Source organism: Eleginops maclovinus, chromosome 11 (genome assembly GCF_036324505.1).
Source record: "Eleginops maclovinus isolate JMC-PN-2008 ecotype Puerto Natales chromosome 11, JC_Emac_rtc_rv5, whole genome shotgun sequence".
NCBI classification, from domain to species: domain Eukaryota; kingdom Metazoa; phylum Chordata; class Actinopteri; order Perciformes; family Eleginopidae; genus Eleginops; species Eleginops maclovinus.
In genome coordinates this window covers 15,127,054-15,150,043 of record NC_086359.1, presented here as the reverse complement: position 1 = coordinate 15,150,043, position 22,990 = coordinate 15,127,054, and the positions used below count along the sequence as shown (strand labels likewise).

Below are 22,990 nucleotides of genomic sequence, written 5' to 3'. Positions count from 1 at the left end.
AATCCTATGCACATATATAAGTGCTCTTAGACTCAAATGACACGCAAAAAATCGATATGAATGCATGCAATCATTGAGCGTTTGAGCTGATTATGAGTTTGTTGAATAGTTATATTGCAATATTAAAAATATAATCTTCAATAATCTACAGTGCACTGCTCTCCAGTTGATAATCTTGTGTTTAAACCCTGATAGATTTATCCCTAGCCTGAATCCCAGCATGTATTTCATATGGAGAAAAAAAATCTATTTCATACACCAAATCCTCCTGTTAGTTTCCACATCTTTCCGTGATTCGATGAAGAGTCAATCTGCTTTAGAGGGAACCCAATTAAGGGATTTTCTTCATCCAGACCCAATATTTAATAACTGGAAGCTCTGACACGTTTAAATCCTCTTTAAATCCACCTGACAAACCAGATGGTCAATCATTTATACGGCTGCGTGTCAAATCCATAGAAGTGAATCTAAAGAAAATACCAGTGGTGGAAAGTAACAATATTTCTTTGCTTTATTTCTGTATTTTAGTGCAAGTTTCATATGTGTACTCTATGCTACTTTATGCTACAACCCAGTACATTTGGAAGGGATATGCTTCACTAATTAGGAGTTATTTTAAGAGAGAAATATAAATAAATACAAATATATGTTAGAAATGATATATTTAATATAGCTGAAGCTGACAAGGTCAAATTTAGACTGACAAAAGTTGATCCAAGTTTGACAGTATGGAGCTGAGTTTGAGGTCCCTAAATAGCCACAAAACAGATGATACACCCTTAGATTTGGGCCTCAGTACAAAAACTAGTAGCTCCAGCTTTACAGTGCATCATGTATATGAATAGTATTGCTACAAACTAAGCTTTAGTTGTAATAAATGCATTCTGACCTGCAGGTTAATAGATCCCACATCAGGGTCATCACAGGAGATTTAAGACAAACCGTTTAATCTGCAGATGACCTCTACACTCTAATGTCTGTCACCTTTTATTCCAGCTTAAGCCTGGGAGGTCAGGGGTGATTGTCTGTGTGAATGCATATGGAGGAGGTGTGTGGGCATTCATATAATTGATTTTATATTATGCAGTGAATACATAGTCCGTGCTGTAAACTGTGGCAGTGGGTAAGCTTTTGTCTGTTGTGCTGGAAAAAAGACATCAGTAGGGAGGGCCACAGAGGTCAAACTAAGAGAGACATGAGTGTTTGACTTTGTAATTTGTGTGAAGTTTCAGACCGGAAAGTGAGGACAAGTTTTATCATTAGTTTTAACAAGATAGGGAGTGTATTATGAAAAATGAATGTCCCCACTGGGTGCTATGAAACTGTGTCTGTTGGATGTGAATTTTATAATCAAGGCAGAGACAGACAGAGATCCCACAGTCATAAATCAAACTCTGTAATCTACTTTACACACACACACACACACACACACACACACACACACACACACACACAAAGTTAGGCAAATAAAATAGCTCTTAGTCATCCTAAAGAGGTTTGCCACACTTGTGTCTGGTGACTATGGGAGTCACTTGTTCTGTGGACCTCTGTTTTCTTGGCCATCTTTATCAGGAAGCAACTGTTAATCAGTTAATATTGCCAATGCAGCAAAGAAATGTGCATGTTTCTGTTGAGTACTAGCACTGCAGTGTCTACAGAAAATGCTAATTCGAATTTACCAAAAAATGAGACTGAAATAGTTTTTGATGTATAGAAGAGAGATAAACAGGAAAGCACTCTACGCTCCTGTTCAATTGCACTTACAGGGATGCACTTGTTGTTAACTTCTACCTCTTGATGAAAGAGACTAGTGGTTAAAATGCACTTACTGTAATAAGTCAATTTGGGCAAAAGTGTCTGCCTACTACATTTGTATTATGTGAAAACAAAAATCTTCATTCTACATGCTCCAAATGCACTTCTATTGACTAGTGCTCCAGCACATTGTACTTGATAGGCTAAGGGGCGGGACATCTCAGAGCAGTTGACCAATAACAACAGAGTCGGCTTGCTAACCAATCAGAGCAGACTGGGCTCTGGTTTCAGACAGGAGAGGAGGTGCTGCAGCACAGGCAGTATGAGAAAAATAAAGAGCTTTTTGAACATTAAAGCATGGAGACATGTCACAGTAGAGGCACAAAATACAAATATGGAATTGAGAATAAGCATAATAGGGACCATTTAGTATATATTATATATATGTTTTTTTTTTATTTTGTCTTTTAGAAACAAACGCCACATTATACTGTATTGTTTCTGAAGGGAAAACTTTGTCTTGTTTTTTCACACACAATCTCCTTTCTTCCTGCAGGGCCTTGTACACATATGAGGATGAAAGCGATGATTTGAAATTGGCATCATCAGGAGGTAAGATATAAATCCACTCCATTAGTTTCATCTCTCCCAAATGCCACATCTAGCTGTTCTCTTTCTTTGTATGTCCTAATGAACATGGCTGTGGATAAGCATGTCAACACCATGTGTGGCAACAGCTATAATTTGCAACTTTTGATAAGCTCTGCAGGATCTTCCTCTGCTTTTGGGGCAAAAAGATCTTTGTCCTCCTGATTGTTACTGAGCCACCAAAGCGCTGGGTTCAGTATTACTGCAGTTAATGACGCGCTGCATGATCATTACAGCTTAATGAGACTCCTCCGTATTTGATGAACTTACATACTGTATAAAAAGGCTCCTTCTTCCTCCCTTTAATGATACCATTGCATTATGGTATGTCTGGTATGTATAGGATTTTACCCACAATAGGAGTTTTCTTTTAATGATCTCTGTATTGTTTCTTAGCACAAAACCATAGGAGTCACATAGCCAGTTGAATCATACTATAATGTTTATATTTATTACTTTTTTTGTAATCAAACTATTCATTTCTATCACTTTGATACAGTAAATGGCTCTTAATACTACATCCCACATAAGTCCTAGCTAGTTAATCCAAGAAAAAGAGACAGAGTTTTATGCCTCGCCTTAGATGTCTTTAGAAATGTCATAGATGTTATTCAAGAGCCGGACGTCTCTTTTGGTTTTACTTAATGCACTTTTGATTAAAACCACATCTTATTCTGTGAGTCTAATGCAATCATCAGCGCATATTCTTGAATATGAACTGATCACATGAAAGGAATAAACTGGAGCTACTACAGTGAAGTGTCTGCATCACTAATGCTCGAGAGCTGCAGGATAAAGAGCCACTTGTGCCAGCAGCGGCCTCAGTTCGCCTCACGTCGGCAGAGAAATGTGAATGTTTCAGAGGAAACGCAGTTGTTTATCCGCGCTGTAAACCTCAGAGGGAATCTATCTGCCTCCTCAGATCAGGGTAGACCACAGTCATGTTTGTGTGTTTGTATGTGTGCTGTTTACAAATGTGTGTGCATCGCTGACATATTCAGCTACACAGAGATACAGAGATCAGGATCATAATCTGAGGCATAAAACTAGCAGCCTGTAACACGACGCTCCTCTGCAGACAGTTGGGGGGGATGTAGTTAGATCCTCTCCTTTAGTAAAATGAGCAATGCAAATATGTAAAACACATTACACATCATTCACAATAAACGGGAAGGTCACACATTCAAAATACTACCTTTAGATCAGGAGTTTTCACAGAAAAAAGTGTAGTTAAAATATCGTATGTAAAAGTATGGCCTCTGTCAGAGTCAAATTGTTGAATAATATAATTTCAATTGAATAACTTGTATAAAATACAGGTGTAATAACAGTGTAATTATGATGTTTTATAGATGTAATAATATGGGTGTAATATGGTCTAATGACAGTGTAATATGGGTGTTATTCGGTATAATAGGGTGTAATTGGGGTGTATTGATGTGTAGTGTGGGTGTAATGTCGAAATAGCCAGTATTTATATGTGATTGCCCATTTAAGGGTTAAGTATAAGTAAGGGCAAGGCAAGTTTATTTATACAGGCACTTCAAAGTGCTTTACAAAAACAAAAACTTAAGGGAATTAAGAAATAGTGCAGCGGAATAACATTATAAAAGGATATATTTTTTTAAATCATTAAAATGCACATGAAATCAAATAAACATAAAACAAGCTAATATAGAATAATACAGTTAAAAATTACATGAATAAAAGTTACATTGCCATGTGAGATATTAATAGTTAAATTAAAAGCAGCCGCAAAAAAGAAAATACATCATGCGTTACAAAACATAGAAGTGCAGGAGTGATGCAGTTTCTCACTCTGTGCTGCAGGAGGCGGCCTGGCAGAGATCACGCTGACCTTCGACAGCGCCCGGGTGATGTACGGCTTCTGCAGCCTGAAGGAACCCGCCGCCGCCCTGCCAAGATATATCCTCATCAACTGGGTGAGTCTCCTGGTCCGGGGGGGGGAGGGAGGTCGAGGGCATCATGCTACGGCAGAGAATCCAGGCAACACACACACACTTTAATTCCCCCTTTTTTTTTAACACCTTGTCAACGACGGGTATGAAATCCAGAGTTATTACTGATCTATATACGGTTTTAGAGTATCAGGTTGTTATTAAGACTGTACTGTAAATCCCTCTCAGACATAATGTGTGAGATTTTTCTTTTGATAAAAGAAATCGACAAGGCTGTTCACTTGTTAAGTGTTGACACTGCACAAAAACAGCACTTCTTGTTGAGGTTTAATTTCATAAAGGGGATTTTTTTTTCTCCATCATATGGTTAAATCAGTTTGACAACTGCATGTGTCTCAGATGACTCACACTTCTCTCTGATCGGAAATTACAATTGTGCATCCATGTTGAAGTTAAGTGTCCAATTCAACCACTCAGTGCACTTTCTATTCGTAACACACTTTAACCACAAGTTGAAAATGATTAATCACCGATATGTGTTTGCATGTGGTTGTAGTAGTTTTTCTTTTTTATCTCATGCCACCCTAGTATCCTGTAAATTAAGTGTTTGTACTACAGCTTTGCAACACACGTTTCCTTTTGTGATATTGTGTTAATTAGCATAACTGACAAGACTCAAAAGTGTATTTGCTGTTTTTAGTGATGTTTTTTTTTACTGATAAGTCCTTTGATTTCCTATTCCCATGATTTGTTGCTGCACTTGCATATTTTTAAAAAGCTGCAACAAACCGGGTCAAACCAGGATAAAGGTGGACATTTTATTGTATCAAAATGCAACAGAAATATAGTCTTACATATCCTGCAAACACATTCAGGCTACTTCTCTTGATTTTCCATTTCTATCAGACACACACGCACAGATGGATAAAGTGGTTAAATGTTGCTGTTGAGATAAATTGCCATGAATTCACAGGAAATGAGGCTGTTTCTCTCCTTCTGTAATTGCTGCTTGCTGCATTTGTATTGAATTGATCTGAATGAGCCATGATTACTGAATTATATCCAGCCTATTATAATAATAAACTGTTTCAATAAGTTAACATGATAAAAGCTGTACTAAGGGCCCTAGTGACACCAGGATAAAGGGAACATGTCCTTTAAACACTTGGAAGACAGGATCAGCTTCTGAGATCTGCGGTGCTATTGAACCTCTTGCGCATTTTGTTAAGGTCAACATCTCTCCTCTTTTTACATTTAAAGGTCGGGGATGATGTGCCGGATGCCAGGAAGTGTGCCTGTGCCAGCCACGTGGCCACTATCGCAAACTTCTTACAGGTGAGATCCAGAACAAGTTTTTTTTTATTATCTGCTTTAGCTTTTATTTTAGTGTCACATAAAGAATGTTTGTATATCTACCTTTTTTTTTAAAAACAACTTTTTTAAAGCATAGTAAACCTGTGGGAGAATTTAATGAGTGTGCATCTGTGTGTGTGTGTGTGTGTGTGTGTGTGTGTGTGTGTGTGTGTGCATCTGTGTGATTGTGCATCTGTGTGCATCTGTGTGTGTGTGTGTGTGTGTGTGGAAGTCTCATTATTTTAAGTGGCAGTACTTGCTCCCACACAGCCTCGACTTCAAATGGGGCTTTTTCTGGGATAGTACATGCACCCAAATGCTTACTGACACTTTTATATACTATATTGTGGTATATAATTTAAACATTACATCATAAAACACATTCATATTAAATGTATGAATAACAATAACATGTGTTATTTGATCAAATCAATTAAGCTATATGCATTAAATAAAGATATGGAATTCAAGTGTATAAGGCAATGAAATGGCCTTAGAGAAATGACCATAATCTGATCCTTACATGTGAAAGAATAAGGAAAACTTGTTTGTTTTTTTGAGTATCTAACAATTCAATATAAAGAGAGGTTAAGGATTATTTTACTATTTCAAAGTGTCCAATTAATTTTTTGCAATATGTTTACTTTGCTATATACCTTATAACAGGCCACCACTTCCTTATATAGATTTCCATTCTATTGTCCTTGTGTCTATTCTCATTTGTTTCTCTCTTATTCGGTTTCTGCTAAAACACCTGCATTTCCCTTCTGGGATCTATAAAGGTCCATCTTATCTTAGTCGTGAATAAAATGTGATATCTCTCTCCAGGGGGTGGAGGTGACTGTGAATGCCAGCAGTCTGGAAGATATCGACCCGTCGGCCATCGGACAGAGGCTGACCAACGGGACGGCTGTGGTGGCAAGTCCCGTCCTGAGCCGCCTGAGGACCCGAGAGGAGGACAACAAAGACGTGGTACGGAGAGAGAAGACTCACACACATAGGAATGGATTAGTAAACACTACGAAATTCAAAAGGCTAAACCAAAATTTTTAGAGGCGATTAGAAGAAATATTTGTTCTTCAAATGGCAACTGAGATAGCTGTATTAGATATTTTCACCAAATGATTATGTCCTTGCCCTATTATGTTCAATAGTTTTAGTATTGTAACAGATTTATTTTTCCTTTAGTGCATTAATTTATTCTAATCTATTTTTCCCAAGCTATGCAAAACCATTAAATCAAACAACAACACATACCTAACATAGTTAATGTGTTTGTATACTTTGGGATCGTCAATAAAATGTAAAATGATGTGCAACAGATGGACAAGAGGTCAACTAGAGTGAGACATAGTGCTGAACTCTTTCATCAACCAGAGTATTCACAACATACAGAACAACGTGTATCACAGCGAGCTGATGTGAGTTTATGGAATGACTTTAATTCAAAAGCAGACGGTTCGTGCTGAGCAATTCATATAGATATCAGTGTGTCTTGTAGTGAAGAAGAAATTGGAAGTATTCATCGTTGAAAACACACACTGTTCTCCTGGCTGTGATTACGGAAACTGAACCTCTGTCTCTGTCTTCATGTCCCTCCCTGATGCAGGGCACAGTGTACGAGAAGACTAATGCAGAGGTGGAGATGAAGAAGATCAATAGGGAGGAGTTCTGGGAGCAAGCCAAGGTAAGTGTGAGAGGAGAGAAGCAGGAAGTGACACAGGAATATTAAGATGGATTCAGGGAGGAGAAAAGAAGAAGAGGAAAGATGGAGGGAATGAAAGAAAGCATGGGCGAGACAAGGGGAGTGACTAGAAAATGATTCAGTTTTAACAATTGTGAAAACCGTTTTTAGTAAAACTTTAAGAATTTTTTTTGCTATTCTTCAGAGGTTTATCCCTAATCTGCCAAGTTTTAAAAAATGGTTCCTCATTTTTGGAAATGTTCTTATTTACTTTCATGCAAAGACTTAGATGAGGAGATTGATATCCGTCTCATGAAGAGGAGAGTGGTATCAGTTTTCTTTATCTAACTTAGTGAATAAATACAGTGCATGTAAATCTGAGTTGTGTTTGGAGGAAAGGAGAAGTGAAAACAAAAGTCAAACACTGCTACGTCCTCCAGCTGTGCTGCCTTCAGTGTGTTCAGACTAAATGTGGAATGACACAGTGTTGTTGTTGGACTGCAGGGCGTTTCCTCCATCTGAACTTCACAGGGTCAGAAACTGTACAAACACACAGGTCCAGCCTCACAACTAAAGTAATCAAATACCAAATTCTGAACCTTTGTCTAACAAGACATTTAGATAAGATGACATAAGATTCAACTTTATTGTCATTGCACAGTGTACAACAAAATGCAGTTTGCATCCAACCAGTAAGTGCGAAGATTGGTAAAGTGCATAAGTTCTCAAAGAATTCACGTAACAGAACCATGCTGTAGTAATGTACATAATGTATAAATGGAAAAATATCTTTGTATAAGGTGCACATGTAGAAGCATATACATGTAGTATAAGGTGCAGGTTTAGGTATATATAGTTAAAAATAGATGTAATAAATACAAAATAAAGACATCAACAGACTCTGAGAAACTATATTGGCTTAAAGAGACCCCCGATATCAAGTGGGACCCCTCAAAATGAATTGTAATATAATCTTCTTTTTCTGTGTTCGCTCTCCAGCGCGAGGAGGAGGTGAGGAAGGAGGAGGAGAAGAAGAAGGCAGCAGAGGAGAGGCAGCGTTTTGAAGAGGAGCGAATGGAGCTGGAGAGGAAAGAGCAGGAGAGCCGAGAGCAGAGATACCGCGAGAGGGAGCGGCAGATCGAGGAGCACCGGTGAAAAGCACAACTACTCTCAATAAAAACATCTGTTTGAGGATTGAACTCGCAAAGAACAAGGCCCTGCTTCATTAAGCTATTTGCAAATGGCTCAATCATTTTTGTGTTTAAAAATATCCTGCAGAATTTTCACTTTTTACTTCTTAATACTTATACTCTAGTACATTTTGGAGGTCAGTTTTTATATTTTACTCCACTTTATTTATTTTACAGATTTATTGACTGGCTACTTTTCAAATTCCGATTATGACACAGGGAAAATGTTTTAAAATATGATTATTTGGTATGGATTTAACCATCCAAGATTATATTTTGGTCACTAAAACCACGAGGCAACAATTCTAATCTAAGAAGTTTTTTGTTCAAAAATATGTCAGAGTTCCAGCTTCTTAAATGTGAAGATTTACTGCTTTGCTTTGAACATTTTTTATTTTAAATGTTATTAATCAATTTAATCATTATTGATGCAGTACTTTAACTTCAAATTAAGTATTTTTACTGTGTGGTATTAGTACTTTTACTCAAGTTAAGAATCTGAATACCTTTTCCACCAGAGTCCTGCAGAAGTCTTGAATGCTCTTCAACAAATATGCAGTGACTTTAAAGTTTATTCAAAGTCACATTTAACATCATGAAGCTTTCCATATTGATCATCAGGAAACAGGACCCTGGTTCTGGTATTTAAATATCAGGTCATCTCCAGGCGTCAGGAGTGTGAAATAATATCTAATCTGTGTGTTTTTATCTGAGAACAGGAAGAAGCTGCAGGAGGAAGAAGAGGCCAAAGAGAGATTGCAGAGCCAGGCAGCCATGGTACGTTTCGGTGTCTTTACATCTGTCACAAAGACTGCAATCAATATCAGACAGTGTTGAAAAAACTGTATAATTGTGACATTACAGGATATATTGCACATCCAGCTCAGTTACATTAATATACCCTTCTGTTTGACCACATACCTGCACTAACTATACCCTGAGCTTATCCACACTTTACCCAGAGCATCACTTCCTCTCCAAAAAGAACCCTGAAAATGGTTTAAACACGTCTGGTTCCAATCACGCTGCGACACAAAAATGAGATCAATCTGTGTGATAGTGGGGTTTGTTTTTAAAGGGTTGGATTATACTCTGACAGTGAGAGAATCAACAGTGGATTTGCACTCTGTTACCCACACCATTTCTTTGTGTGTGTATGTGAGGCAGTTCACACACAAAACAACGATTTTGATGCCTTTCGCTTACACAGCTAAAAGTTATCCTGCTCATTAGAACACTTTCCTCGGGCTTCATTGTTTGGGTAAATAGTGCTTGATGCCATGAGTGAGAGAAATGGTGTGTGTGTGTGTGTGTGTGTGTGTGTGTGTGTGTGTGTGTGTGTGTGTGTGTGTGTGTGTGTGTGTGTGTGTGTGTGTGTGTGTGTGTGTGTGTGTGTGTGTGTGTGTGTGTGTGTGTGTGTGTGTGTGTGTGTGTGTGTGTGTGTGTGTGTGTGTGTGTGTGTGTGTGTGTGTTGGGTATATTTTCCTCATCTTGCTATCAACTACCTGCTGGGTCGTATCACAGCTCTGATATTTCGGATAATCTTCTGAACATCTTAACCTCTGTCTTTGTGTTGAGTTCATGGACCATGGGAACTTTTGGCTTTGTTACTTATGGAAGAGGGGAAGAAAGCAGCAGGTGTCTGGCAGTTTTCAGTCAGCGCTATCAGATCTTTTTTATCAAACCAAAAATGTTTAGCTGTTATGACGTAGAGGAAGCTCATCTGCTCATAACAGGCACGAACTGCAATGACAGCTTCTCTAGATTTATTTATGGAAAATGTGTGTTCCTCTCTCCAGGCAGCAGAAGCCAGCCTCGATGACCTTAACCTGGACAAGAAGGAGAATGAGGTGGAGGTGAGTCTGAGGAGAATATTTTTAAGTAACTTTACTCATATTTTTAAATCCTAAGTAAATATATTGAACTTTCCCGCAGGATTTGGTTTGACATCAATGTTTCAGGGAAGACTGTAGTCGAAAATGCTGAATATTGTGTATATTATATAATGTGTGTTTCCAGGAGGCGAAGGCCATCATCGCTCAGCGCTCAGGAAACCCTCGGGAGTTTTTTAAGCAGAAGGAGAGAGCCATGACCATCAGCGTCGACACCTCACCCGTCTCCGTCCACAGGAGCGGTAAGCACTTTGAAACTTGAAACTCATTATCTCCTACGCTCAATTTATTTTGGTTTAAACTGGAAAAATACAAACATTAGCAGTAATAAAAGAATCCAATCATTTTCAATGTTTAAGGGGGGAAAGAATAGAAAAAGACATTAGTAAAGAAGGGAAACTAACTGTGAATGTACTCTAAAGTCTTAGGCTGTTTATCCATTATGCTAGTGTATTAAATATTATTGTGAAACCAGCCGAAAACAACAATTATCAACTTTTTTGAAACCTTAAAGATAAAAGATGTGCTTATCTCTCTCTGAGTTTTTTTACATGCCAGTCTAATGAAAATAATCTTTTCTGTGAGGGTTTCTTAAGACAAAATTATTATTTTTCTGCTCTTAAATTTGAGCAGTAAGATAGTGACACTATCAAGTATTTATAAAAGTAATCATCAGATCACTTATTTATTCATACAAGTACTGTCGAAATGTACTTGAGTATTTCCATTTAAGGATAAATTATACTTTTACTCCACTTTATTTAAAGGGGTTTTTTAAAAACTTTTTGCTACATTTGTTGGATTGATTTGGAGACAGTGAGTGAGGCAGCAGGTTCATGACATTTGAATTATCACATGTTCAACCTGTCATTAGTCATCTTCAACATCTCCTCAGCTGCTACTTCCTTCCAACCAGATCCTCACTTTGTCATTTTCAGATATGCACATTTGCCACCAAAAGTTTTTCAAAGAAAAACTAATGACCAAGAGGAAAGAGTTTTAATTTAACATCCTGTATCCCAACGTTGAGGAGCCAACAGTATAAAACCATCAGTGTCTCATCACTGTTTGATGGTTGCTGTTGAGCCTGGTGACGCATCTGAGCTTTCTTAATGTGATTTTACTTTTGAGTTACTTTGTTCCATGTTGTTTGCGAACAGCTTTAGTTTTTGCATGACCCTGCTTCAAACAGAGACAAAATCTCAGTGGCAAGGATGTCATTTTCACTTTTTGATATTGTTTTGCCCAAACTTTTACAGTTTCATGATGATTTTCCGACTAAAATCCCTCCAGTATGTCCTCTGAGATTAGTGGATTCTTGCTTACAGTATGTCACATGAAATAACCCATGCACCTAATAAGCTTCACATGGTGGTAATAAATCCTAAACACACTTTTATTCGCCCTCAAGCTCTACATTCGTTTTGTATACTTAAAGTTTCGCTGGACTTTTGCTTCTGCTTGTACCTTTGGCGTAGTTGAGGTGAATAAAAAAAGTAAACCATGTCGAGTAATGTGATATCATTCGACAAGGGCTTGTTCCTGATACATCATTTTAAATAACTATAAATCATTGAAATAGCATTTAAATGTTTTATTCAGCTATTACCTCTCTAATTGGTGGAGGTTTCTGGTGTACTTTATTCCCATTTTTGCAGGGGAATAAATTAAATATAATGTGTATTTTGATTCATAGTTGGAATTGATGTTCAATCAAAGATTAGAGAGTAAAAACCCCCAAACACTTATAAAGTATATTGTTCAGTGTCATTTCACTGGCATTAAATTAATGATTTAAAGTACGATAGGGTCCCGCTCAGAAGCAGAAGATTCACGTCTTCCAATCACAAACATTTATTCAGTTTCTAATGACACTTTATTTTCTGGGCATCATTTTTCACAAACACAATTTTGTTGGTTTAAAGAATCAGGAATGGAAGTTGAACACCTGAGGATAAAATGCAACGAACGTTGTCAGCATTTCATTTCTGCCTAATTATTCAGTTTGAATAAAGCCACACTAACCTCTTTTCTTTCTTTCTCTCTTTTTTTTCCTTGAGGGATTTCTCTACCTTCTCCACTCCACATTTGTGTTCACCATCCTCATTTCTTATCATTTATTTCCCTCACTTCTTCATTTATTCATCAACCACTCTTTTTTTCTCTTTCTTGTGCATGGGTATTCACGGGACTCTTTTCCAACAATCCTTTCTGCTTTTTACTCGACTTTGCCTTCTGTCTTCTTCTACTCTCGCTCCCTTTCTTGCTTTTTTGTCTGTCTTGTCTTTCCTGTCTTGTCAACCTTCCCCACATCTCTCTGTTTCCGGCGTTGCTCCGTGTTTTTGTTACTTGTCTGTGTGTGATGAATCTTCGTTGTCCGGGGGTTTGTGTGGCTGTGTGTCGCCATGACCACCAGGCCGTTTGGACAGCCCGTTCTTGAGGCAGCAGCACAGTCCCAGCAGCCCAAGTCCGAGCCCCCTCCCCCGGGGCACGTCGCCCCTCCGCACCCCGCCACACTCACGGACACAGCCCACCGCCGCCGGTAGGTACAGCACATAACCGATAAACAGCAGAAGAAGAAGACAGATGGTCCAATATCCCTCCCCCAGTAACAAAACCCTTCCACAGATATAAAATCTCCTAAGACAAAGATGAAATGACAATGATGGAGGATGAAACTGCATGTGGAAATAAAAAATGGGACCGATTAAATAGTATTTGCGTACATTTGCATACACACTAATATACCAGTGTTTTTCCTGGTATGAATCTCATGAAAACTAATCGTCTAATTATCCTAAAGTTATCTTGATGTTTTTATTATGCTGTTTAACTATCTATAAAATATAGAATATTCATAAATGAAGGCCCATGTTTAGTAAAACAAAAGAATAAGGTTGAGCTAAACAGGATATGATGTTTTTATGCACCAACACAAATGGAATCAGAATACCAGTTTGCAAGAAAATGTCCCAAAACTCCACAGATGTATTTAAAATGTCCACTTTCACATTTGGGACGGATAGAATAGTTGAAAAGCACAAAAACAGGAATGAGTTTATTTTGTATTGTAACTGCCTTACTCCACACTTCAACAGTAACATTGAATGAAGCTCCAACAGATGTGATAAATAATGTTAGTTGCTAGCTAGGATCAATTTATACTTCATTATTCAGATTATTGAACGTTTTTTTATATAACTTTAAGGAACTAAACGAAACATCTCTCTATTGAACATTTTATAGGCCTCTCTGACAAACACAGTTTTAAGTCCACATGCATTTTCATCTTTCCAGTTTCAAAAAAGTTTGTTTTTGTGACCCACTCCACTTAGCACATTTACTCTTTCACCCCGACACATCTGCACACCAACCCCTAAAATCCCCTCATCACTCTCCGCTGAACTCACCCCAAAACCCCTCCCTCTGCTCCAAACACCAAACAACTTCCATCGCCCCCTGACCTTTTACGCCCCCTGACCTTTTTACGTCGTCGTTTAAAGTAGCTGGTTCTCAGATTAGTAATGGTCTATGTTGACAGATAAGTCTGATGATGATAACCATGTTCTTCTTGTCAGAAAAATGCAATACATAGATCCACAATGAGTACACAGGGTGAATCTACTCACAAGTATGTGTGTGTATATTCAGCCTGGTGTGCCTGATAAAACAAACTGCTTTGTTTTAGTTTAAAAATAAAAGAATTTTCCTTTGAAATGAACAGTACATTTAAATTACTTCAACATTTACCTTTATATTCCTGAGGGTTTATGTCTTCAGTATATATAAATGAGATATGAGCTGACAGGAAGTCAAAGTATAAATACATGGACTACAATATGGTTGGTTTTAATTGTAGAAAATAAGAAATATATAAATAAAAGCCAGCATTATCCTTCAAGCGCTGATATTTCAGCACCTATCAACTTCACTTTTGTAAATATAGTAAGAGTTGTAACATTTATCAATAGCTTATAACTTTTTAAGCACTACAAACCACATATAGCAAAATTCATATTTAAATATCCAGTCAAATAAGGTTTGATTTAAAGTAAATTAGCCTTTTTTTACCCGTATTCTAGCATAGGTGCTAGCAGTGTCTATACTGTGTTCCACCTACAGGACATTTAAAAACTAACTCATTTGGACCCATGAACCTTTTTAGTTATAGTGATCTAATAGGCTAACCCGCTCAGAGCATATCACTCACCGATAGTAGATAATATAATATCCTTTATGGCTGTAAACCATAAAGCTGTTTGTCGGTTTGTGTTCTAGATGTTGAGTGTGTCCTCCCTGCAGTCTGCATCCTTTAGATGTCGTCCAGTCAGCTGCTGAATTATTATTTTTTTTAATGTTTTTTCTTTATGTTTTATGATTTTGTTTTTAAAGAAAATTCTACTTCTCCCAGGGATAAAGAGCTGTTATTTTAACTTCAAAATCTCACTGGTTTTGTATCACCTCCTTCCTCCTTCTGATCCTCAATCTTATGCTTCTGATCCTGGATCTGCATCACCTCCCTGCACACACACACACATAAACTCTGCTGCTTTTAATCCTGACCGACTGACCCAACTGTGAGTTTGTGTGTTTGTGACGTCGTCCAGCCGTCCGTCAGTCGCCACCGCTGTTTATTGGCCTTTGACTGAATATGGATCTTTGCCCTTTGACCTCAATGAAGTTGGCAATGTGCTTAGAGAACATAATGGTGATTCTGAATGTTTTAGCCTATTAACTACCTCAGTAAGTATCAAACATTACTGCCAATTATTTTAAATTGTGCCTTTTCTTCAAGAAACCTTTTGGCATCCAAGTCCTAACTTAACAAATGATGCTGTAGAAAAGTGAAAGCCAGCTGATAATCAAAAACAAGTTTAAAATGTTTTTTGACTGTTCTTAGCATTCAATGTTCTACATTTCTTAAATAGTTCAACAAAGAGAGTTTTTTAAACAATAATCTCACAACAGCAATCAAGGCAACTATGTTTTATTCATTTTTATGGTCAGTTTAACAAAAAATATCCTGTCATTGACCTATTGTGGTATCCATTCATGCAGATAGATTTATTATCCAAATGTTCAGAAATCTTTCAGTCGTCATTCCTGCCACCCCAACAAACAAATAGAGACATGTTGCTGATACAATGATGGAATGTCATTAATGAAAAATCCATCATTCGCCTTTGTATCTGGGGGGAAGAAATCTTAAGAAACCAAAAACAAACAAATGTCTTGCATAAATGAACAAAACTGAGGTGCAAAATGTGATGCTTTTAGGTGAATCAACATTTTAAAAACATATGAAATACTTAGGACAGTGAACAGCAATGAGTTAGTTACTGGGCAAAAGCATGCAGAGCACCTTTATGATCTGCTGTGTGTGTGTGTGTGTGTGTGTGTGCATGTCAATAGGTGCTGTATTGGTAGATATTATGCTGGGTGGGCATAGAAACGCTTCATCCTTCCCTTAATGACTCGAAATACAATCCTTCCTTTATTATGAAAGTGTGTTTAATTTTCTTCTATACTGGTGAAGACCACTTTTTAAAAACACTTCTTCCAGCAATTAGCCAGAGGATTTTGACTAATAGTTTAATTGGAAAAACCCACCCAAGCAAAACCCTGCTGAGCATGTTGTGATTCGTCGTTTTATCAGGGTCACACATCTCAGTCAGCCATGTTGTTTCTACTCAAAGTGACACCATTGTTCTTCATCTGTGGTTTGTTGTGTTCATGTCTTCTGGGAAATCTTCAGATGTCTGACTCCAACAAGCATGAAATCACATGAGTGACATTCTCATTGTGGCAGTGATTCTCCTGACAGTGTTGATGTTTGTCATAATGAGTTGTGTTCCTGGACGTGTCATCAGCATTGTGACTCAGCTGCAATGTGTCCCTCTGCAGTGTTGCCATTATAGTGAATGTTCAGAGGATATTTGATCGATGTTTCGTGACATGCTTGATGATAGATTGTGTTCCGATTATGGTACCTGGAATATGTCACTGTCCTATCTACTCATATCAATTACCTTCAACGTTCCTGGTTCCTCTTCATTTACTTTTTCTTTTGTCAATATGACATGTCCAGTGTGTCCTCTTAACAATGTAACCTGGGCGTTTTGCAAGAATGTCTTGCACTGCAATACTGCTTTAAGAGGGGGTTGCAAAGTTTTGCACCAAAAAAGACAAGGCTAAATAACGACCCCTAGGTAAACTTGATTAAGAGATTAGCACAATGTTCCTAACATGCTGATGTTGTGCACCTATGATGTTAGCCATTGCTCTTTAGCAATAAACAAAAAGTACAACAGAAGCTGATGGAAATTTGCGGATTGTCTGAACCAATGTATTGGACACATTTGATTGTTGTCCTGATGAAGGCACTTGATATAAGGTATCCGATAACTAAAGTTGCACTCCTCAATCAAGAGTGCCAAAGATAGTTTGGTGGAGTTATGCCTTTTTCACTTCTCCATCAAATCATATAATGTGTTTTAAGTATTTCATCAAACAGAGCTTGGCTATGTCACCAACTTGAGTCCCATTCTCTGATTGGCTCCGTGACCATATCTGTGTGTTTGCTGGTTGTTTTACAGCATAAGTGATGTAATGCTGTTGTTTTGTGCACTGTTGTATGTGCTGAAGTAACACCGGATGTGACTGGAGGATAAAACATTGGCCTTATTTGAATTAGGATCATTTCAGAGCAGAACACTCCTTTTTCTAGAAGACTTCCTTAAATCAGATTAATTCTTTCCAAACTTCTGGCATATTTTGATAAAAAATTATATAAAACACTGCTCCAGTTGAACATCCCGTGATACAGTAGATTAGCCCATCTGGTTTATGAGTGGGATTTTGTTATAGGAGGGTCTTTGGAAGACTTTTTGCTTCGAACCCTTTCGATGTCGTGCCACTCTGTTCCTTTAGGGGATTCTGACGATGAAGGAAGCAGAGATCGCAACATGGCCGCCGTGTCACCCATCCCTAAAATAGTCACCACCTCCATCAATGAGGACTTCTGCAAGGATGATGAGGACTGCAGAGACGAGTGGGGTAAGAGTTACTGAGAAAATGATGTTGAAATATAGGCATTAAATAAGTTCATGGAAAATTCAAAGTTTAGTATGTGTTAATATACCATTTTCGATATAGTATTATGGCATTTTAGAGACAACTCAGCCTATACATTATATTGAAAAGAGTTCACAAAACTAATTTGTTCGGTAAAAATCCTCCTAAAATCAATCCAAGGCTATATGTTTTGATTTGGATTATTTTTTGCGGTTTTTCTCACTGACCTCTTGAGGTATCCATTCATGCAGATAGATTTGATTGTATTATTCAAGATGTCAAAAAAAGGAATCTGTTTAATTTGTGTTTTCTTGTGATGTGAATATCCTTTCTTCAATTGCAAAATAAAAAGGAATATTTTCATTTATCCACCAGGTTCGGTGCCAAAGAAGGATCAGAAAGCCCCGGTCCAGGATTCGGCCCCCACCAAGCCCGTGCAGAGCGTGGCCCCGCAGACCCGCGACTCCTCTGGCTTCTCTGCGTGGGAGTCCGGGACAGATCGCCTGGTCAACCTGTGGGATAGCAGCTCCGACGCTCCCCAGTCCCAGAACTCCCAGTCCTCCAATCTGGTCGACCTGATTGGCGACGCTGCTATCCCGCCTGGCAACAGCGCCAAGCCTCAGCCCCTCCTCAGCTTCGATGACATGATGGAGGGGTCTTTGTGCTCGGCCACCGGCCCCGAGGACGACCCCACCAGCCTGGTGGACGTCATGGCCGAGGACCAGATGACCCTGAGCTACCAGCATGCATTGCAGCATGCATCCGAGGAGAAGAAGGAGCTGCTGATGACCAACGGGGAGACGAAGGAAGGGACTCAGGTCAGACAGGTTAATAATGCTTCTGATGAGCTTTAGATAAAAAGAAAAATCTGTTTTATTGTTAATAATTGTGTTTAATGACTTCCTTATCATTCTGTCTGTCTGTCTGTTGGTTCTTAAAGGCAAGTGAGGGCTATTTCAGCCAATCACAGGAGGAAGAATTTGGCCAATCAGTGGAGTCCTCGGCTAAACCTGCGCCTGTCTTTTATAACAAGCCACCAGGTGAGATATAAAAACATATGTAAACAATCTACTATTATTATGTTTTATTTGGAAAGAATATTTCATATTAGTCATTTCTGATGCCTGTTCCTTTAGTTTATGAAAACTTCCTCCATTTTTACCTGTTGAGGAAGAGATTGTTAATAATAATTGAATAAAACAGTATCTGTGTTTAAAAGAGAAATATGTGACTATGATATGACTCTTTCACTGAAGTTGTGTGGAAATATATATAAAGCTGAATTCACCAATAGTATAATAAGGTGTCCAGAGATCAATATTCCTTTAACAATGTTATAGTATTCAGTTTGTGTGGAAACTAAGCGGTCCTACCATAAACTCTATGAGGATCTAGTTTTTGCTAATGTTGAAATTATTTCTGTCACTGTGTTTCTGTTATCCTACCTCACTAAAATCAATTGTGGTTGGCACTCCAATACTTCATATTAACATAATTACACCAACAAATATTAATATCATTACACAATTCTGTCCGTCTGTGTGTGTGTGCTCAGAGATTGACATTACGTGCTGGGACACAGACCCAGTGGGCGACGAAGACAGCGACTAACCGGCCACTCAGACGCCACGACCGGACCAAGAGGAAGTAGGAAGTGTGCTTTAAGAAGAAAATGATTTTTTTTCTAAAAAACAAAACACAAACAAAAAAAACCAATAATATTAATAACAAATCTTGCATCGAAACTACTTCTGTATTATCTTTTAGAAGAAAAACAAAACAGTAGCCACCGGGGAAAGAAAATACGGGGTTTGCGTTAAATACGGTTTGAAGGCTCAGTTTTCTTTTCTGTGTTTGTTATTTTATTTATTTGTTTTTTCTTTTGCAATGCAGATGTAATAGCTGGGAGCGGGGGGGGACTTTTGTTTGTGTAAATGATTTATTACACATTAACGTAGCGCACTGCTGCATATTAGAGACAATGAAGCCCAGTATGTGGCAGGCAGCCGGCACACCTAGTCTGTAGTGCTTTAATAACACCCTATAAAACTAATACAGTGCATCATTACTGCTGCCATGTATATCTTCACTCTCTGTTTCCTTTCTTATGTCTTTTTCACCTTTCTCCTTCTTGATTACTTCCTCTGTTCATATCCAAAAACATTCACTTTGGCAAGTCAGTTAATCTTGTATTTAGCATACTTTATTGGAAAAAAGTTAAATGTTTTATTTATTCTGGTCTATTATAGATTATAAAGGGACCCTGAAGATATCAATCTATTCCCTAAATGACATTCCTGAGAGAACTCAAACTGTGGCTATGTATTGGCCTTTTCTTCGCTCCTTTTGTATGATTTTTAAAACTGAATTCAAGATTAAATGGCTTGTTAATCTGGTTGCTTTTTCCAGTGCACTTTTATTTCTTCTGCCTCGTTGTGGATAAGCAGGAGCTTCTAAATCAGCCCTCCCTTCTGGTTCCATAGAAATCATACTTTTTACCCCTATTATATATTAAAACAAAGCAAATTAAACAACATTTTTTGCATCAAATCTAGATGAATATACTGTAGATATTTTTCCAAGTGTTTTGTAGGAGGCTTTGGCTTTAAGGTAATGAAAACAAAGCCATCTTCAGATTGTGCACATTAGAAAAAAAAGAAGCTTTTGTATGATTCTTCTAACATTTCTCCAAAGGCTAACGATTATAACATTTTCCACCAAGCCCTTCAGAATGCGGGCATTTCTACACAACAGTGGGCACAGTTTTCATCTTCTGAGATGTGGAGGGTTTAAGCAGGACGCCCTGCCTTTTTAGTTTAGAGTATTCATTTTAAATATTTTGGGCATATTTAGGCCTTACTGTCCCACAACCAGCTGGAAGCAATCTTGGGCCGAACTATGTTTGCTTATACTATTTTCTGACTTTGTTTTAATCTGCATGGAGAACCAGATGTTCACATTTATTCACATCAGTATTGATTTTTATTCTGTCTGATAAGATTTAATTTATCAATCCTACCTTTTCTTAAGTGGCTTATTTACAGCCAGTATCGATCAGAAAGGCAATTACAGAATTCAATAAACCGTTAAACCTAAATATGGGCATCCGAGGATTATGTGACAATAGGCCTAAAAAATGTGTCCTTTCTCCATCACAACTAGGGACTGAAAGTTAGCATATCTCCGCCTCTTGTTCTGCTTCTGCTTTGACAATTTTAACAGTTCTCCTTAATACTAACTGTCCACATGTATTGGAAGTGCAATACAAAACACCAATTTAAGGCTTCTGTAACATTTCAACCACGTTAAAGTAAGAAACAATGCGCCATGTCATACCACTCAGTGTTGTTTTTATTCAGGTAACCAGAAATACAGTATATAGCGCATAAACAGGCTTAAATCATCTGTGAATTTGCAAATTCTGCAATGTAGATCTAAATTGAAATCTAATAAGCCAGAAATGATGAGATCCAGAGGAGATTGCAATTAAATACATGTGGAAAAATAAAAGGAATCCTATGATGAAAAGATAAAAGCGATTAATCCTGTGCTTTCAACACACAGGAATAGAAGAAAAGGGAACATTTCCAGTGTTTGTGGGAATTTTTTTTAAATTGCAAACATTTAAAAAGCTTTCCTGACATCTGTTTCTCCTAGCAGTTTAAAACTAAACGTGATTCCTGATTCCTCTCTGACCCACGTCTGCTGCCCGTCTGCTTTTGTTCTGTGCCAATGCAAAAAACTATCATATGTATTTTATTTTTTATTTCTTATTTTTTATTGATGCAATATTTAGTTGCCCTGTTAACTGGAGTGAGAGGTGGGGCGGGGCCGAGACGGGATGTGTGTGTGTTTTTAATACCTGTCGAAAAAGTGCTAGAATTGATTTTCAGGACCTTTTTGAATATTAGCAACAACAGTGTTAGTCTTTTTTTGCTGTAAATTCCTGTAGAAAATAAAAACTCCTAGGCAATAATACCTTCCTGTGTGTGTGTTTGTGTTTGCTTGTGTGTGTTTAACTGACTAAAACATAGTTTTTTTGCTAATCTTTTTATCCAGATGTTGAGATGCTTTTGTGACTGGTGCTTGATATACATCTCTCCCAAATGATCATGTGACAGAAAGAGGATGTGCTCACATCCATGATCCACTAAAATTAATGCAAATCCTGAACAAATGAGTGAATAAATATGCAAGTCTTGATAAGTTTTTTGTCTCTTTACTCAAGTGAACATTTATTTCTTTAATTAAAGGAAATCCAGAGAAATACCTGCTTTTACAACTGCTAAAACAATAAAACACATGCATATCATTCAGGATGATGCAGTCCTAGCAATCGTCACATGGTTTTTACATCAAGGGAATACTTCTTTAACTTCTAAACCCCACTAGATTTAACCCAGATTTCTAAATGAACGGAAATTGTTGTGTCATTCTAGATTTTTGTTTAATTAAAAATGCCATTTGGCAGACTTAATTGTTCTCAGCACCAAGACACATCTAGCTGTCTAACAAGTTTAACATGTTAAAGCTGCACTGCAAAGGTTTTATTACTCAAAAAGAATTTGTTTATAAAATAACTAAAACATTTACTGCAAAGTGGCCAGGGAAAGAGAAGGTTGGTGCTCTCTGCTGGAGCTGTTACCTCCCCGACCCTGACGGAAAAGCAGGAAAAGATGGATGGATGGATTTACTGCAAAAGGACCAGCTGGATTCAAAGGTATGTCTACCAACCGTGTCAGCACAGCAGCACTCCTCAACCTACAAAAATAAAATTAAAGTCAAATTAAATCTTCTTCTCTTGTAGTCTACATCTCCACCACTGGATGGCCTCATTGTATTTCTTTTCCGCTTCTGAGGGAATGCTTGTAGCTTCCTGTGCTCTGATGATTCACTCTGGTCTTACTAAACGTTTTATAATTATGTCATAGGAAAAGCTGTCATCTCTGTGTTCTGACTGCTGTTGTTTAGAATATATTTCCTATAGGGTGCAATCCTCCCAAACATGAATTCAGACCGTGACTTTCTCACATGAAAGTCTTAACCTCAGGAAGGTCAAAGTCTGACAGTGGGGAAGGGAAATATTTTCCTGTAGATCAAATTCAAAATCTGATCATTTGTATTCATTATTCATAAGTACTGCATGATAAACAGGCTTAAGAGCTGCCTGGTAAAGAGTTGCAGTCCATTAATTTAGCGCCAACGTTATTCAGGTTTCATGATTCTGATTTGAAATCTACATCAGTTCAGAATGAGAATCTTAAAGTTAATGATTTTACATGCTATATTGACTGAGATCTTGCCAAAATGTTACTTTTTTATTGCACACAAGTTAATATATGTATACTGTGTGTGCGTATAAGAGCACAGAGCCATCACTTAATAAATGTGTGCTCAGTTTCAATGACACTAACATTTAATCATTAAAACAAGATCCTTGTTATGATACAAGATATTTTTAACGTTACAAAAACA

At 37.7% G+C, this 22,990-nt stretch overlaps 1 protein-coding gene across 2 annotated transcripts in view; it reads left to right on the top strand.

Annotated features, from left to right (window-relative positions):
• Positions 1-21,493, top strand: part of dbn1 (drebrin 1) — an 85,926-nt gene extending 64,433 nt beyond the window's left edge. The window contains exons 3-16 of one of the 2 annotated variants that reach the window (XM_063895816.1): positions 2,312-2,367; positions 4,234-4,346; positions 5,583-5,657; positions 6,504-6,647; positions 7,285-7,362; positions 8,359-8,510; positions 9,269-9,326; positions 10,349-10,405; positions 10,569-10,683; positions 12,858-12,983; positions 17,390-17,497; positions 17,891-18,333; positions 18,456-18,555; positions 19,071-21,493. In XM_063895816.1, the coding sequence (XP_063751886.1) occupies positions 2,312-2,367; positions 4,234-4,346; positions 5,583-5,657; positions 6,504-6,647; positions 7,285-7,362; positions 8,359-8,510; positions 9,269-9,326; positions 10,349-10,405; positions 10,569-10,683; positions 12,858-12,983; positions 17,390-17,497; positions 17,891-18,333; positions 18,456-18,555; positions 19,071-19,126 (1,681 nt within the window). In that variant the 3' untranslated portion in view covers positions 19,127-21,493. Of the gene's footprint in view, positions 1-2,311; positions 2,368-4,233; positions 4,347-5,582; positions 5,658-6,503; positions 6,648-7,284; positions 7,363-8,358; positions 8,511-9,268; positions 9,327-10,348; positions 10,406-10,568; positions 10,684-12,857; positions 12,984-17,371; positions 17,498-17,890; positions 18,343-18,455; positions 18,556-19,070 lie in introns of both variants that reach the window. The other variant, XM_063895817.1, reaches the window with a different exon arrangement.
• Positions 21,494-22,990: the final 1,497 nt, after the last annotated feature.